Consider the following 15,767-nt stretch of genomic DNA (forward strand, 5'->3'; position numbering starts at 1 on the left):
ATCCAAGCCATGTCTGTGACCTATACCACAGCCTGTGGCAACACCAGATCCTTAACTCACTGAGCGACGCCAGGTATCAAACCTGCATCCTCATGGATCCTAGTCAGATTCGTTTCCACTGAGCCATGATGGAAACTCCTGCGCATGCACTTTGAACACGTGGCTGGTGCTCAGGGAACCTGTTATGTACAGCCACATCCATGGTGTTCTGGGAGTTCTATGTGTTTGGGGGGCATCTGTGTGCGTGTGTGTCTGGGGCAGGAAATACAGGCCCTGGTGGTGACGATCCAGGTTGCTGAAGCCTTGAGCCCTTCTTGCAGCCAGAGGCCACCCCCCCTCCTCCGGCCTTCCCTCCCCTGGCCCTCTACAACTGCTCACAGCCCACCCTCTCGCCTCTGGCTCCAGGCCGAGCTCGAGCTGGATTGTTGTGTCTGCGGCTCCAGCTCTGGCCTCGGGCCCAGCCGCAGGGGCCGCGGGAGGAGGCCAGGAACAAAGCTGGGCAGGAGCCAGAGTGGGGCTGCTGAGCCCAGACATGGCAGGGCTCGGGCTCTGAGCAGCGTGGAAGAGGGGCCAGGCCTGGGAGGCTGTGGTAGTAACGCTCCTACCCCACCCCGTCCCTAGGATGGTTATGGGAAGAAGACTCCAGCCTGTCCCCCTGCCCTGTCCCCAGTCCCTAAGTTTCCTTGTAAAAGGAGGTGGGGGTAATCACCCCCTACAACCCAGTGGGGCCCAGGGTTCCTGTCCCACTCAGCCCAGGTCCCATAGGCAGCTCTGGGCCTGCCTCTGGAGAGCATCGCGGCAGAGCCAGGTAGCCCTGGAATCTGCATTTTGACAATCCCCTGACCCCCAGGGCTCTGTCAACACCCAAGTTGGGGAAGCCCCGGGCCAAGCCCGTCCCCCCACCATACAGATGGGGTAGAGCCCAAGAACAGGGAGGAAGGGACGGTCCTGGGTCACAGTCTTTTAGACTCGGGCAAAATGGAAAGGGCTCTGGGTCCCTCCAGTCATCCTGTGAACATGTGGGGAGATGGAACCCCCGGAGGGTCGGGGGCCAGCCGTGAGTCACACAGCCAGTGGCTGGACCAGCCCCTTTGAGGCTGCTCCCCACTTTCTCCTAAGGGTCCCAGGGGAGGTGGGAGGCGTGGGGTGGGCTGCACTGCTGAGGCTGGGCCCTCCCCCACACCCATAGGAGAAGGTCAGCAAGATGAAGGCCAATGAGGCAAAGCTGGAGAGCGACAAGCGGCGTCTGAAGGAGGTGCTAGACGCCTCCGAGAGCCGCAGCATCAAGCTGGAGCTGCAGCGGCGCTCGCTCGAGGGGGAGCTGCAGCGCAGTCGCCTGGGCCTGAGCGACCGGGAGGCCCAGGCCCAGGCCCTCCAGGAGCGGGTGGACTCCCTGCAGAGGCAGGTGGGTCCCCTCCCCCAATTGCAGGCTCCTCTACTGCACACCCTTTGCCGAGGGCGTTATGAGGGCATGTGATCCTCCTGATAACCCTACGAGGCAGGTATCATCACCCCAATTTGCAGATGGACAGATGGAGGCTCACAGAGATGTCATTGCCTGAGCTCACACAGCTAATAAGAGGCAGAGCCGAAAGTGGAATTTAGGATTGTTTGATGATAGAATTTGCCTTCAAAGGAGGCATGTATAGGACAAGTTAGAGACATAGATTTTACTCATTTCCCTCTTGGCCTTGGCTGCCAGGAAGCTCAGCTCTAACTGGAATGTTCAGTAATTCTAGGCTTATGTTGTCACCCACCTAAGTCAAGAACACAGGAAATGTCAGTGCTGTGTTGGTTACCTTTTTTCCTCCATAGCGGGCAAGAGGGGAATGAGGGGGGTGGGGGAAGAACACAGGGTCTGAGACAACAAGGGTGATGGCACTCTGGGTGAGGGTAGTTAACTGGCAGTGTGTCAGGGCCCAGGCTGCAATTGGCTGAGCCAGTCTAAGCACATGGGAACAACAGGTTCAGTGATAAAGGCCTAGAGAGAGGGAGCAGGGGCTTAGGTTAAGCACGCCTGGCACAGCTGGAGCAGAGCCACTAGACCATCCTGTCTGTTCCAGCAGGTGGCAGACAGCGAGGTGAAGGCGGGGACTCTGCAGCTGACGGTGGAGCGGCTGAGTGGGGCCCTGGCCAGGGTGGAAGAGAGCGAAGGGGCCCTGCGGGACAAGGTGCAGAGCCTGACAGAGGCTCTGACCCAGAGCAGCGCCAGCCTCACCAGCACCCAGGACAAGAACACACATCTACAGAAGGCCCTGACTGCCTGTGAACATGACCGCCAAGTGCTCCAAGTATGGGGGTTCCAGGATCTGACTGCGGGTGGGCCCAGTGAGAGAGGCCACAAGGCAGGCTTGGAGGCCCTGGCAGACTAGCCCAGCGAACAGGGGGCTGTGAAGCCAGCAGTCAGTGAGAGCTGACTTTGAGGGAGGGGTGGTCCCAATAACAGCATCAGCTAATGAGAGGCTCTAGGGGGAGTGGGCCCAGGCCTCCTAGGACAGGCTGAGGGACCCAGGGGCAGGCTTGTGGGGAAGAATTGGGGTCTGAGGGCTCCCCACCTTGTGTAGGTCAGTGTGCAGGCTATGGGCCAGGCCTGCTGTCAGGCTCACTCTCCAGGAGAGATGACTACCTGTTTGATGGGCTGTGAACCTGGCTCAGAGGTCCAGAATAGAGGGCAGCCCCTTTGCCTCGGGGCTCCCAGCCTGGCACCATCAGCCTTTGTTCCCAGGAACGGCTGGAGGCCGCACGGCAGGCCTCATCCGAGGCACGGAAGCAGAGCAGCTCCCTGGGTGAGCAGGTGCAGACTTTGCGAGGCGAGCTGGCGGACGTGGAGCTGCAGCGGGCAGAGGCCGAGGGCCAGCTACAACAGCTGCAGGAGGTGAGGGCCGCGGGGGGCCCTTCCATCCCCAGGACCTTCCCCCCCCACCCCCACTTTACCCCAGACCTAGGCCCAGCTTTCTGTGAGGAAGCCTGGTTCATTCATCCATATCCCCATTATACAGATGGAGAAACTGGGGCCCAGAGAGAACTGTCTGGCCTCTGGTGACAGTGCCCCAATGTGGGCATCATAATTGCCTTGCCCAGCAAGTGGGCACAGCAGGCCAGCATCATCAACCCTAAGCATCAGGTACACACCCTGAGGCCCAGAGGGATTAGGGGCTCGCTGGCTTCTGCTGCAGGTGCTGCGGCAACGGCAAGAGGGTGAGGCTGCGGCCCTGCACACGGTCCAGAAGCTGCAGGATGAGCGGCGGCTGCTGCAGGAGCGTCTGGGCAGCCTGCAGCGCACCCTGGCTCAGCTGGAGGCTGAGAAGCGGGAGGTGGAACGGTCAGCCCTGCGGCTGGAGAAGGACCGGGTGGCCCTCAAGAGGACACTGGACAAGGTGGGCTGTGCCCCTGGGCCTGTTCTTCGCTTCCTCTGAGTCCTGGCCATGGTTGGTCCCAGCTGTGTGTCCTTAGGGTCGGGGGTCGGGGGCCCTCGGGCCCGCCCCTCCTACCCTGGCCCTGCTACCTCTAACCCATCACCCCTCTCTGAGCCTCCCCCTTTCCCCAGGACCTCCCTCCTTCCCTGGGCACCCTGATCCCCTCCTGCTCTCCCGCGCAGGTGGAACGGGAAAAGCTGCGCAGTCACGAGGACACGGTGCGGCTGAGTGCAGAGAAGGGCCGCCTGGACCGCACGCTCACGGGGGCCGAGCTGGAGCTGGCTGAGGCCCAGAGGCAGATCCAGCTGCTGGAGGTCTAGCCCTTGCCCATCTAGCCCTTGCCCACCCATACCCTCTCCCTCCCTAACCCAGCTCCACCCCTGCAATCTACCAGCCCAGACCCTTGGAGGGGGTGCCCAGAGCCAGGTTCCAGAGGGAGGGGTCCTCCCCAGAGTGGAGAGAAAAGAGATGCCAAAGACCTGTCAGCACAGGCCCTGTGCTCTCGTGTTTGTTGTGGACGTGGAGAGTAGTGCGTGTACGTAAGAGTTTCCTTGGGTGTGTAGCATGACTTGTGCACAGAAGTGGCATAGCTAAGTGTTAGGGATATAAATATATACAGGTATCTTTGTGTACAGATGTCTCCATGCGTGTAGCTATATGTAAAAGTATTGGGCTTTTGTACATATGCAGGCGTCCGTGTGAACACAAGTATTTATATGCTTGCTTTTATGACCGTATCTATATCGGTTTGTATTTGTGCTTGAATGTGTGTGTGTGTGTGTGCGTGCACGCGCATGCATGCGTGCTTGAGTGGGGTCACTAGGTACCCTGATCCAAGATTTGCAGGCCGGGAGAGCTGGAGGGTGGGCAGCAAACAAGAACCTCTTCTGTAGCCCTGCGTTGCCCCAAGGGGCCCTTAGGCTCCTCCCCCAGGGAGGCAGGCGCCTGACGGCCCTTCACACATATGCATGTGTGCGCACACATGGGCCCAGAGGCCTGACAAGCAGCCCCTCCCGCAGGCCCAGGTGGTGGCGCTGGAGCAGAACCACAGCCCAGCCCGGCTGGAGGCAGACGAGCAACAGCTGGAGCTGCAGCAGGAAGTGGAGCGCCTGCGCAGTGCCCAGGTGCAGACGGAACGCACCCTGGAGGCGCGGGAGCGGGCCCACCGGCAGAGGGTGCGTGGGCTGGAGGAGCAGGTACTCAGGCCTGGTGGTCTCTGGCCCTTCCCCGGGATGGGAGCATAGAGCTGCGGGAGAAGGAGGGTGGGCAGAAGGAGGAAGTGGGAGGGGAGGAGGAGGGCAGGGAGAGGGCCGATGGTAACCTCTTGGGTGCAAGTGGTCCATGGCACCCATCACTGAAATGGTCCGGGTGGATCTATGCTGGTACCAGCCGTGGCTGGACAGAAGCCCAAGTAGTGTCATTGGAACTTGGTCCCCTGGCCATGACTTCATGCCCAAGAAGGCCATCTCCTTGGGTGACAGAGGTGCTCTCTGCAGCTCCAGCCTCAGGTTGTGCTAGCAACCCAAGGTCCCAGGGGAGAGAGGGGCCCTTTTTCCTGAGGGCCCAACCGTCCCAAGGATGATCCTCATTGGCCAGCTGAGATTGCAGGCCCCCTGGAGACCACCTCTGCCCTGATCATGGCCCCCGGGCAAGGCTGCTCTGATCGCCGAGGCCTGGGTCACAGGTCCACCCCTGGAGTCAGGCTAGCATCAGGCCTATCCTGGCAGTGAGAGTGGGGATGGGTGGCTCCCAAAGAGATGCCATGCAGTCCAGAGACACCCAACTGCTCCACAGAGCAAAATGAGAAGGGTAGGAAGTACCCTGGCTCTCTTTTTTGTTTTTAGGGCCGTACATGCAGCAGATGGAGGTTCCCAGGCTAGAGGTGGAATTAGAGCTGCAGCTGCTGGCCTACACCACACCCACAGCAACACAAGATCCGAGCCTCATCTGCAACCCACACCACAGCTCATGGCAACGCCGGATCCTTAACTCACTGAGCGAGGCCAGGAATCAAACCCCCATCCTCATAGATACTAGTTGAGTTCGTTACTGCTGTGCCACAATGGGAACTCCTACACCGGCTCTTAATGAGACCTGGGTTTCCCTGAAACAGGCAGAATCGGGTCTCTTCTGGAGTCCCAACTATAGCTGAGACTCCATCAGTCACTCCGCTTCTCCAAAACCAGCCTGGTGCTACCTCCTCTCTCTTCTCCAGGTGTCCACCCTGAAGGGACAGTTGCAGAAGGAGCTTCGAAGGGGCTCAGCTTCCTTCTCCCTCTCCTCCGGCCCCCCAGAGAAGTGAGCACCCCCATGGCAGCGTCGTGGAGAGTAGGCCCAGGGCTCCCTCGGCACAGTCCATCCAGAGCCTCAGCACAGTCCACCCACAGGAGGAGCCGGCGAGGTGGTGCTGGGGGAAGGGGGTACCCGAGGACCAGGCCAGACCCAGCAGCGGCCTCCCAGCCTCCGTAGAGCCCCCTGTCCTTTGTGGGCCCCACGTCAGGCCAGCCCCTCCCCCTGGGATGAGCCCCCGTGGATCCTGTGAGATCCTCCCTGAGCCAAAGCCAGCGGGTGGGGAGACCCCGCTGTCTCGGGCCAACCCTGGCGCGCAGGCTCGTGGGAAGAGGAGGGGTGTCCCAGCCTCGGGCAGGGCCAAGCACCCAGGCCCTCCTCTGGCTTCCCAGACGTGTCTCTGCCTTAGCTCAGAGTTTATTAGGAAATTCCTGAGTTCAGAGTCCCTGTATTTTTATACCTTTTTACAATGTTAACTGTTCACAACTGTTGCGGTTTTTATAACAAGATTCCATTTTTAAGAAACGTCCGGATGTCCAGATGTGTCCCTTTACTATTATTAACCCACCTCCTCCACTTGGGGGGGGGGACAGGAGGGGCCGGAGGCCAGAGGGATGGGGTCGCTAGTGAGGGGCGCTCAGTGGGATGGCGGAGGCTTTAGAAAGGCCTGTGTTTGCAGGGAAGGAACTTACGCACCTCAACGGAGGGGCCTCCAGGGTCCTGGGCCCCCCGTCCCATTTTAACAGGCTTGGGGCGGGGACCCGGCCTTTCCAGCCGAAGCTTTCTGGCCTTTGGCTGCTCCTCCTCGGGACAGGGCTCTCCCTTTGGACAGTGACAGGCCTTTCAGACGGCGTGGTAAACCAAGTGCAGGCCTGCGAGTGGACGTGGGGTCCTGCCTTGACTCTGCTGGGTGATCCTGGGCAAAGCTGCTTAAACTGTGAGCACCTCAGTTTGCTCATCTGTAAAATGGGAACCTGCCTCTCAGGATGGTTCTGGGGAAGTACACACAGGAGGGGCTCGGTCAGTGTTTCTAAGGGGAAAGGCCACTCATCTCGTGAAGTCCAGCAGAGTCAGGTTCTGCCCCAGCCCTGCCTCTTAACGCCGTGGACCCCAGGGTGGGGGCCTCTAGGCTCGTCTTCCCTGTCTGTAACGTAGGAATATGACCTGTTCTTGCCACACAGACCTCGTTGGAGGGTTAAAGAGGGCTGTGTGCTGAGCCTCCAGGCAGAGCCTGCTCCCCACATGCTGCTCAGAGGCAGGTGTTACAAGGGCAGGCCTGTTTCAGCCCCCTGAACTGCACCAGCCTTCCCGCCCCCCACATGCCCTTAACAGCAGAGTCCGTTAACCTTGACCCCTGCCTTATACCCAATAGACACCCTTTTGCTTCCTCAGGGGCGGCCTCCCATCTTGCCTTGCACCCTCCTCTGGTGGCGGGGACTCAGACTCGCCAAGCAGCCCCGACAGTGAGAAAGCTGTATTCCCGAACCTTCTATCTCTGATATGATTCCCTACAACACACACACACTCTCACCCTTGGCAGGGGGCGCAGGCAGTTGTCCCAGCCCATCTTTCTGGGCAGGCCAGAGGCGTCACAGGAGGGTGAGGAGGCAGGGCCCCAAGCCACCTGAACATACCCTTCTCCCAAAGGGGCCGTGTAGCCTCTCAGTGCAGACACACAGTCATGGAGGCACCTGGCCATCTCCTCTGGCTCTTGACTGAAAAAGGGACTCTGAAGCTTTTGTAAAAACCTGTTTTTAATTTTGTATAAAACAAAGGTGGACTATGCCCAGGGCTGTAGGAACTCCAAGCAGACCAGCTGGGGGAGGGTCATAGCCTACCCTGGGGGCGGGGACTGCCCTCGGAGGGGGAGGGGAGGGGGAAGGGGGAAGGCATGTGAGGGGCCCATAGAGAGGCCTGGGGTATCCCCCGCCTGGGGGCAAGGCCTGGGCCTTGGGGAGCCCTGTTTGTGCTCCAGGGGCGGCCACAGATTGGGGAAGGGGCCCGAGGCCACCCCCAAGGCCACAGTCCTCTAACTTTTTACAGAATGACAGGCGAGGGGGGCTGGGGAAGAAAGCACCAGGTCAGGCAGAGCCTGGGGGCCCCAGATCTGCGGAGGGCCCAGGGCTGGGGCGCCAGCTCCACCCTAGCAGCCCCCGCAGCTCCTGGCGCAGGAGGCCGCCACAGACTGGCACAGGCCACTGCTGGCCATCACGCCGCACTTGGAGAACTTGTCACGACATAGGTCAGCTGTTGGGGAGGGGCAGGAAGGAGTAGAGGTCAGGGTGGGGCTGGGGGCGGGAACCTCTGCCCCATCCCAACCCTGGTGTTGGGAGAGGTTCTGAAGATAAAAAGCAGCCTGGGGGCGTTCCCGTTGTGGCTCAGCGGTAATGAACCCAACTAGTATCCATGAGTACGGGAATTTGATCCCCAGCCCCACTCAGTGGGTTGAGCATCCAGCGTTGCTGTGGCTGTGGTATAAGCCGGCAGCTATAGCTCCAATTCGACCCCTAGCCTGGGAACTTCTGTATGCCGTGGGTGTGGCTCTGAAAAGAGGGGGGAGAAAAGGCAGCCTGGAGGGGAACTCAGGATTCCCTGGAAGTTAGCCCAGCTAGGATGTGTTTAATAAACATCAGGTGGGAGTTCCTGTCGTGGCTCAGCGGCAACGAATCTGACCAGAATCCATGAGGATGTGGGTTTGATCCCTGGCCTCACTCAGTGGGTCAGGGATGCGGCATTGCCGTGAGCTGTGGTGTAGGTCACAGATGCAGCTCGGATCCCGAGTTGCTGTGGTTGTGGCGTAGGCCGGCAGCTACTGCTCTGATTCGACCCCTAGCCTGGGACCCTCCATAGGCCACAGGTGCAGCCCTAAAAAGATGGAAAAAAAAATTTTAATAGAATAAAATAAACATCGGATGGGTGGACACATGGATGGATGGTGAGTGGGGCTCGGGGGTAGAGATGGGAGGCCTTCCTACCTCGCAGGAGCTCCTCGTGGGCGCAGACGGTGCGGACACAGATCTCCTTGTTGACAACATACACGCGGCGGAGGCTGGGGGGACAGGGCCGGCGAGGTGTCAGCCCCACCCCCATCCGCCCCACTGGGAGCCCTGAAGGACCTCACGTTGGAACCAAGACCCGGCCCCCAGGCCTGGGCTTAACCGAGTTGAGTTCAGTTTCAGGATTCACTCTTTCCCCCACATGCCCACCCTGGCTGGAAGCCGTCGCTCCCGTCCCCGTGGTCCCCGCCCCAGTCCCTGCCTGTGCTCACCTGTAGAAGCAGACCTCATTGAGACACTGCTTGCAAGGCTTGTGTATGGAATAGAGGCGGGTACACGGGTACTGCTCCTCGCGGCAGTCTGTGTGGCAGGCAGGATCAGACCGGGGCTGCGGCGGGGGGGCTCGGGGGGCGCGGGAGGGGGGCAGCCCCCACCCTTGCCCCTGGGAGACTGACTCTGAGAGCCTAGGTACCCCTGTGCCCTCGGACTGAGCCTAGGTGTGCGTGTGCACACAAGCACGTGCACACACACACACACCAACACACACAGCAGAGCTGGGCCTTCTGAGGCTGCCCGATTTTATCCGATATATTTATACATCCACACATTCACAGCCATGCTTAGAAGCACATATTCAAACACATGTAAGTTCAAACACAAATCTACACCCACACAGTCACAAAAGGCCACAGCCACCTTGCAAGTGGTCCGTGCACACGCAGACCCTGAGCTGTGAGACAGGGTCGCTCACACACAGGCTGGGTCTCAGGCTCTTGGCAGGGGCAGGCCCGCTGAGCCCGGCTGAGCCGGCCTGGGCTTCCTGCCCCGTCCTCGCCTGCCTCCAGCACCACCCTGCTGGCAGGAAGCCCCCAGCGAGCTCCAGCCCCTCCCCAGTGTCTGGGAGCAGAAGGCCCCTCCTGAGGCTGCAGCCAGTTTAGCCTCCAGCCGAGCCCAGGGGACGGGGCGGGGGGGGGGGGCTTGCCAGGGCTGCTGGGGGGTGGGGGGTGGCTGGAGTTGCCAGCCTAAAGCAGGGGCACATCTGCAAACTCCTCACCCCGTTCACCCCGCAAGAGCCAAAGGCCCAGTCGTGCATCTTCCCAATGCCGCACCCCCACTGCACCCTAACTTCCGGGGCCACGTCTGTCTCTCCAGTAGTTAGGAAGGCTCTTACCCAGAGGCCCAGGCTCCGTGGGCTCCGTCTCAACATGGCCTGGTTCTGGTGTCGGGGAGAGGTAGGCAGAGATTACTGGGAGAGGTATGTTCAGGGCAGGGTGGGGTTCCCGCTCCAGCCCTGGCCCGGGACCCCCCCACTCCCAGGGGTGACTGGGAGCATGTGGCCTACCTAAGGTGGGGGCTGGGATAACTTCCTGTTGGACTTGCTGCTGGGACTGGAACTGGAACTGCTCCTCTGGGGGCCGAGGCGTCACCTCTGCGACAGGAGATGATAAAGGGGTCTGCTCCCTCCTTCCCATCCCGCCCCCCCCAGCTCTGCAGGGACTCTCCACCCAGCTGCCTGTCCATCTATCCTGCCCCCAGCCTTTTACCTTGATAATCATAGTAGTCCGGGTTGTCTGAAAAGAAAGATGGATGTGGACTGGGGGGTCAGGCAAGCCCCCTGCCCTAGGGACCCCTCCCTGAGGTTCCCATGGCCCTACCTCCCCCCATCCCTGGCTGAGCTGTGCACATCGGGGAAGCGTGGGACTGAAGAAGGCCTGGTGGCAGGCAGGGCGCTTACCGATCTGGTCGCTATAGTGGGTGTACTGGACGTGGTCTGGGAACGGAGGCAGCGGGTCCAGGTCATACTGGCCCTGAGCCAGCAGGCCTGCTGTGGGGAGGCAAGGCTGAGTGGGTGCCCCGCCGTGAAGGGCAGCAGAAGCCCTGAGGCATTTCTGGGGAGGGCAGGTGGAGGTCCCCAGGGCAGCCCTGTAAGACACTGAGATCCTCAACAGACGCTTAGACCCATAGGGTGCAAACTCCTTCCTTTTTTTTTTTTTCTTGTCTTTTTAGGGCTGCACTCAGGCATATGGCTAAGTTCCCAGACTAGGGGTCAAATGAGAGCTGTAGCTGCCGGCCTATGCCACAGCCACCACCACGCCAGAGCCAAGCCACATCTGTGACCTGTGCTGCAGGTCATGGCAATGCCGGATCCTTAACCCACTGAGCAAGGCCAAGGATCGAACCCCATCCTCATGGATATTAGTCAAGTTCATTACCACTGAGCCACAGAGGGAACTCCCTTTATTTTTCTTTTGGGCCATGCCTGCAGCATATGGAAGTTCAAACCTCATCACAGCAGTGACCTGAGCCACAGCAGTGACAATGCCAGATCTTTAACCTGCTGTGCCACCAGGGAACTCCCAAACGCCCTCCTTGGCCATAAAGATCCCTAATATTCTCTTGGGTCACCTCACTGACCATATCCTACCCCTCTTCCCTGTGCTGGCCTCTTGGCTGCTCCTGGAACTCAGCGTGCTCCTGCCTGCCCCAGGGCCTTTGCACTTGACTTTCCCTGGGCCTGTGATCCTGATTAGTTTCTCCTCCTTCAAGTCTCAACTGAAATTTCAGCTCTGCTAAGTGGCCCTGGCTCCCCCCCACTCCATCTCTTCCTCCTGTTCATTTGCATCACAGCATGCAGCACAATCCGAGGTCTGTCACATCTCCCTTCCCTAAAAGCAACACCACGAGGGCACAGCTTAGTCTGCCTGCTTCATCCCTGTAGCCCCAGGGCCTAGCCCAGTGCCTGGTGCACAGTAGGAGCTCCATGAATATCTGTTAAATGAATGCATGTTAGACCTGGCAGGGCCTTTGTGATCCCAATTGAGAATTCATCATTGACTAACCTCTCTCCAAGGCCAGGATAGTACAAGTTAGGTGGGCCCTAAAGGGGTCTAGACCCAAGCCTCCAGACTTTCTGCCATGGGGGCCCCCATTCCTGCACATCGTAAGAAAAAAAGTATGGATCCTGGCCTGGGCCCACTCTCCAGAATCCTGCCAGTCCTCTGCTGGGGAGGGCAGGGGAGGGGCCCGGAGATGCCTCCAGACTTTGGAGGGGTTGGCCAGTCCAGGCTGTGGGCCATGAGGTAGGAGCCCTGGGAGCCAGGGAGCTTAGTTCCGGCCGTAGGGGCACGACAAGAGCTTACTGCCCACTCCCTCCCCTACAAACCTCACTCCCACCCGCATAAAGGGAGCCCCTCCGGCCCCAGAGCCACTCACTTACCAGGCAGGAACAGCAGGAAGAGGGAGGCAGCTCTCATGGCTACACAGTGAGGCGAGCTGGGCTGGTGTCAGGGGACAGCTGGAAAAAGAGGAGGGGGCAAGCTGCACCCCAGGCCACTCCTCCAGGGCTGCAGAGCCCACTCCTGCTCCCCTGGATTCAGCCCGGAGGAGGAGGGACTCGGAACAGAAGCCAGGCACACAGAGGGCAGAAGGCCATGGAGTCTGGGTCCAGGGGGGAGGGGACTACTTTGGGCTTTTAATTTTTTTTGTCTTTTTAGGGCTGCATTTGAGGCATATGGAAGTTCCCAGGCTCAGGGTCAAATTGGAGCTGCAGCTGCCGGCCTACACCACAGCCACAGCAGTGCCAGACCCGCGTCGCCTCTGTGATCTACACCACAGCTCACAGCAATGCTGTTTAACCCACTGAGCGAGGCCAGGGATCCAACCCACGTCCTCGTGGATACTAGTTGGGTTCATTATTGCTGAGCCATAACGGGAACTCCTAGGGAGGGGATTACTTTGGAGGGAGCTCTGTCCCTGATGGCCCACCAGGTGTTCAGGTCCCAAGAGACTCCGCCTTCAACCTGGCTCCAGAGTTGATCTTGACAAACAGACCCTACCCTGCCCTGCTTGCTAAACAGACATTCCTTTTTGTGTGTGTGCCCACAGCATGCAAAAATTTCCAGGCCAGGGATCGAACCCATGCCACAGCAGTGACAATGCCACATCTTTAACACACTGAGCCACCACAGAACTCTAAAATGGACATTTCTTTCTTTTTTTTTTTAAGGACCACACCTGCGGTATATGGAAGTTCCCAAGCTAGGAGTCGAATTGGAACTGCTGCTGCTGACCTATACCACAACCACAATGCCAGATTCAAGCCATGTCTGCGACCTATACCACAGCTCACAGCAGTGCTGGACTCTAACCCACTGAGCAGGGCCTGGGCTTGAACCCACATTCTCATGGATACTAGTCGGGTTTGTTTCCACTGAGCCACAATGGGAACACTCCAGAAGGGACACTGCTAATCCCTTATCAGCCTGGCCCCTGCTCTCCTGGCCACACCCACGTCCACCCTCTGGTTGAGCCCGTCCCCGGGTGTCTAATGCACTGCTCATGTGGCTCCCTGACCCCGGGTCCATCCTTGGGACCCCAGCTCTGTCCAGCCAACATCACAGCCCAGACATAGCAGCCGGCCAAACACACCGCCTGCTCCCAATTAGCCCCTGGGCCCTGAACATCCTGCTCAGCAGGAAACCACATGTGTGCACGGGCCTTGAGGGCCCCCGGGGCAGCCAGGCCTGGGCAGGGCTCCCACTCCCAGAAGATCCTCTCCTGCCAGGCCTCCTGGCCTCCCAGGACCTGGCTGATTTCATCAGACACTCACGAGACTGAGGTCTATTTGCTGCAGCGGAAGCACTTAGGGTGGAGTCTGAGGAGGGTTACTCTGGACCCTAGAAAGGGCAGCCCTGAAGGCGACGGTGATGTCACCCAGCCCAGTGGTTCTGAACACCCTGACATTGTATGACAAGTGTGTGTGTGTGTGTGTGTGTAGTTTTGGGGGGGAGAGGGCAGGGGTCCATAGCTTTCACCAGGCTCTTGAAGTTTAAGAACTCTGGGTTGAGTCCAGCCTCCAGTCTTTGGCCCCACCGTGGACTTGGAGGAGTCTCTCCGTCCTCATGTCCAGCCCCAGCTCAGGGAAGGGCAGCCTCAGGACTGCCAGCCTCCTGCTGGGGGCGCTGGGAGGCTCATCCATCCAGGAGGGCCCCCTCCCCGCCACAACCAAAGGAGTTCTTCCAGAAGGCTAACTGGGACCTAACTGCTGTTCTACACCCCGCCCCCAGGAATCAAGTGAGACAGGGAGGAAGGGGGCCGAAATGCAGGCGTCTTCCCTTCCTCCCACCCGATTCCAAGGCTTCTGTGACCCCTGCTCATATACATTCAGCATCTCACCTCCTTTCTCAACCCGGTACTACAGTCAGAGGAGGTGGGTGAGGAAGCCCAGTTGTGGGGGAGGGGGGGGGCGGGGAGGGGAGATGAAACCTGTGACTCAAGCTGTCCCACTGGCAGGGGACATTTGGCTCCCACAGCCCCGTCTGGAAAACCCTTGGCCTCCCCTTGGTAGGGGGACGGAAAGGCCTGAAGTTTCTTCTTGGTGACTCCCTGCAAGGCCTCAGTGTGCCCTCCTTGCCCCCCAAGGCTGATGGCAGCAGGCCTGTGGGAGCTGTCACCAATCTGAAGAAGGCCCCAAATGGGGGCCTTAAGAGCTTGGTTGGGGGTGGGGTTGGGTACCTCTCTGTCCCCAGGGCCCCTCCTAGGTCTCTCAGCCCTGCATGGACTCTTTTCTTGCCCAGAAGGTCCAGCATCCAGGCCCAGGCTTTCGGGAGTGGGAAGGGGCCCCAGGACAAGGGGTGGGGCTGTACAGAGGCAGGTCTCTGTGGGAGTCAGGGATCCCCCTAGGGGACCACACGTCCCATCACTTCTAGATGACTGATCGGATGGTTTGGGTGGGGGGAGGCCAGGACCTGCCTAGGAGGTCTGTTTCCCACCCCTGGCCCCTTCCACAGCTGGGATGCCCCTCACCGTCTGTGCCTGAGAAGGAGGGGGCCTAGCGGGACCTATTCGGAGCCCTCTGCCCCCACCCCCCCACACGCTCTCACTCACTCTGCAGGAGGCTCTGCCTGCTCCAGAGGCCGGCCTGGGGTCCGGGCGGAGGAAACCAGATGTTGCAGCGCCGCCGCACAGCTGGGAACAATCAGCCACGGAAACTTGCTGGGCGCGCTCCCTCGCGCCCTCCCGGTCTCTGATCTCTCTTTGTCTCTCCGCGTCTCTGTCTCCGCCGCTCCCGCCGGGCGCCCCCACCCCGCCCGGCACAGTCCAACCTCCCAGGGAGAACAAAAGCCGCCCCGACGCCCCCACCTCTGGCTCCCCCCAAACTCAGGCTCCCCTCCCTTCCCGTCTTCCCCTCGAAACCACCCCAAACTTTCCAAGTGTCCTCTTAGCATCTGCCCTGACGGCCCCAGGATCGGGGATCCCCGCTGCCGCCCCCAGGATCTAGGACGCGCAAAGCCCCGCACCCCTAACACCCGGGGTCCCTCCGACGTCCCGGCCTGAGACCAGGGCCCCCCGAGCGGCCCCCGCCAGGTCCGGCCGCCAGGCCCCGCGCCTACCTGGCCACCCGCTCCGAGTCTGCCCGCCGGAGCCGCCCCTTTGCCCGCTCCGAGCCCCCCTCCGGGCCCCCGACGGGCCGGCGCCCGCCCTCCAGCCCGGATCCGCTGGGTCCTAACGCGAGCGCCGCCGCCGGGGCCGCCACGCCGCGCCCTCGGGTCTGCAACCCTCTTCTGGGGGCGGCCCGCGGGGAGGAGGCGCCCGCGGAGCCAGCCTCACGTCTGTGCAGCGCTTTACACCGCGCAAGGCGCTTTCTCCTCGCGTCCTCATCCACTAGGGCCCGCAGTCGACGTGGTGAGGTGGGCGGTTACCCGCATTTTACGGAGGAGGACACCAAGGCTCCTAAAAGCACGGCACCCACTCAGGGAGGCAGCCACTCAGGGAGAAATAAGCCTCGCTCTCCTGTCCTACTTCTGCCAGCTTCCAGGACATCCTCCCTGGCCTGGTTTTCCCTCTGCCTCTCCGGCTGTGCCTTCGCAGTCTCCTTAGCCAGCTCCCGGCCACAGCTGGCTTCCATAACCAGCATTTCTTTACACCCACGGGCTTCGGGCTGCCCGGCCTGGCCCCACAAAAGTCTCCAAGGCACATCAAATTCAACAAGGATCAAAGTCCAAATTCGCAACCTCTGGAGGGTGTCTCCATTCCTGAGTGTGCCCCCCCCACCCACGTTACCCAG

The 15,767-nt window shown here is 60.4% G+C and overlaps 2 protein-coding genes across 13 annotated transcripts in view; one reads left to right on the forward strand and one right to left on the reverse strand.

Moving 5' to 3' along the window:
* CROCC (ciliary rootlet coiled-coil, rootletin) overlaps window positions 1–6,230 on the forward strand; it is a 54,582-nt gene extending 48,352 nt beyond the window's left edge. For 7 of the 11 annotated variants that reach the window (XM_084962858.1, XM_084962862.1, XM_003127643.5 and 4 more), the window contains 7 exons: window positions 1,190–1,405; window positions 2,067–2,291; window positions 2,726–2,875; window positions 3,177–3,377; window positions 3,599–3,730; window positions 4,436–4,612; window positions 5,632–6,230. In XM_084962858.1, the coding sequence (XP_084818984.1) occupies window positions 1,190–1,405; window positions 2,067–2,291; window positions 2,726–2,875; window positions 3,177–3,377; window positions 3,599–3,730; window positions 4,436–4,612; window positions 5,632–5,718 (1,188 nt within the window). In that variant the 3' untranslated portion in view covers window positions 5,719–6,230. The remainder of the gene's footprint in view (window positions 1–1,189; window positions 1,406–2,066; window positions 2,292–2,725; window positions 2,876–3,176; window positions 3,378–3,598; window positions 3,731–4,435; window positions 4,613–5,631) is intronic. The other 4 variants (XM_084962854.1, XM_084962857.1, XM_084962861.1 and 1 more) reach the window with 1 other exon arrangement.
* Window positions 6,231–7,441: 1,211 nt separating this feature from the next.
* Window positions 7,442–15,132, reverse strand: MFAP2 (microfibril associated protein 2). Of its 2 annotated transcripts, none has more exons than XM_005665047.4 (10): window positions 15,094–15,132; window positions 14,588–14,668; window positions 11,919–11,996; window positions 10,437–10,523; window positions 10,246–10,272; window positions 10,044–10,130; window positions 9,873–9,917; window positions 8,974–9,061; window positions 8,681–8,754; window positions 7,442–7,952 (listed from the first exon to the last, which is right to left on the reverse strand). In XM_005665047.4, exons 3-10 carry the CDS (start codon window positions 11,953–11,955, stop codon window positions 7,849–7,851), a joined length of 549 nt encoding a protein of 182 aa, XP_005665104.1. In that variant the 5' UTR covers window positions 11,956–11,996; window positions 14,588–14,668; window positions 15,094–15,132; the 3' UTR covers window positions 7,442–7,848. The 2 variants fall into 2 exon arrangements, with proteins under 2 accessions (XP_005665104.1, XP_003127692.1); XM_003127644.5 differs by having other exon boundaries at window positions 10,437–10,526.
* Window positions 15,133–15,767: the final 635 nt, after the last annotated feature.

The sequence above is a fragment of the Sus scrofa genome, chromosome 6 (genome assembly GCF_054392235.1).
Source record: "Sus scrofa isolate SSC_HxYL_T2T_F1_AM1 chromosome 6, Sscrofa_HxYL_maternal_Yorkshire_Landrace_v2.0, whole genome shotgun sequence".
NCBI lineage: Eukaryota > Metazoa > Chordata > Mammalia > Artiodactyla > Suidae > Sus > Sus scrofa.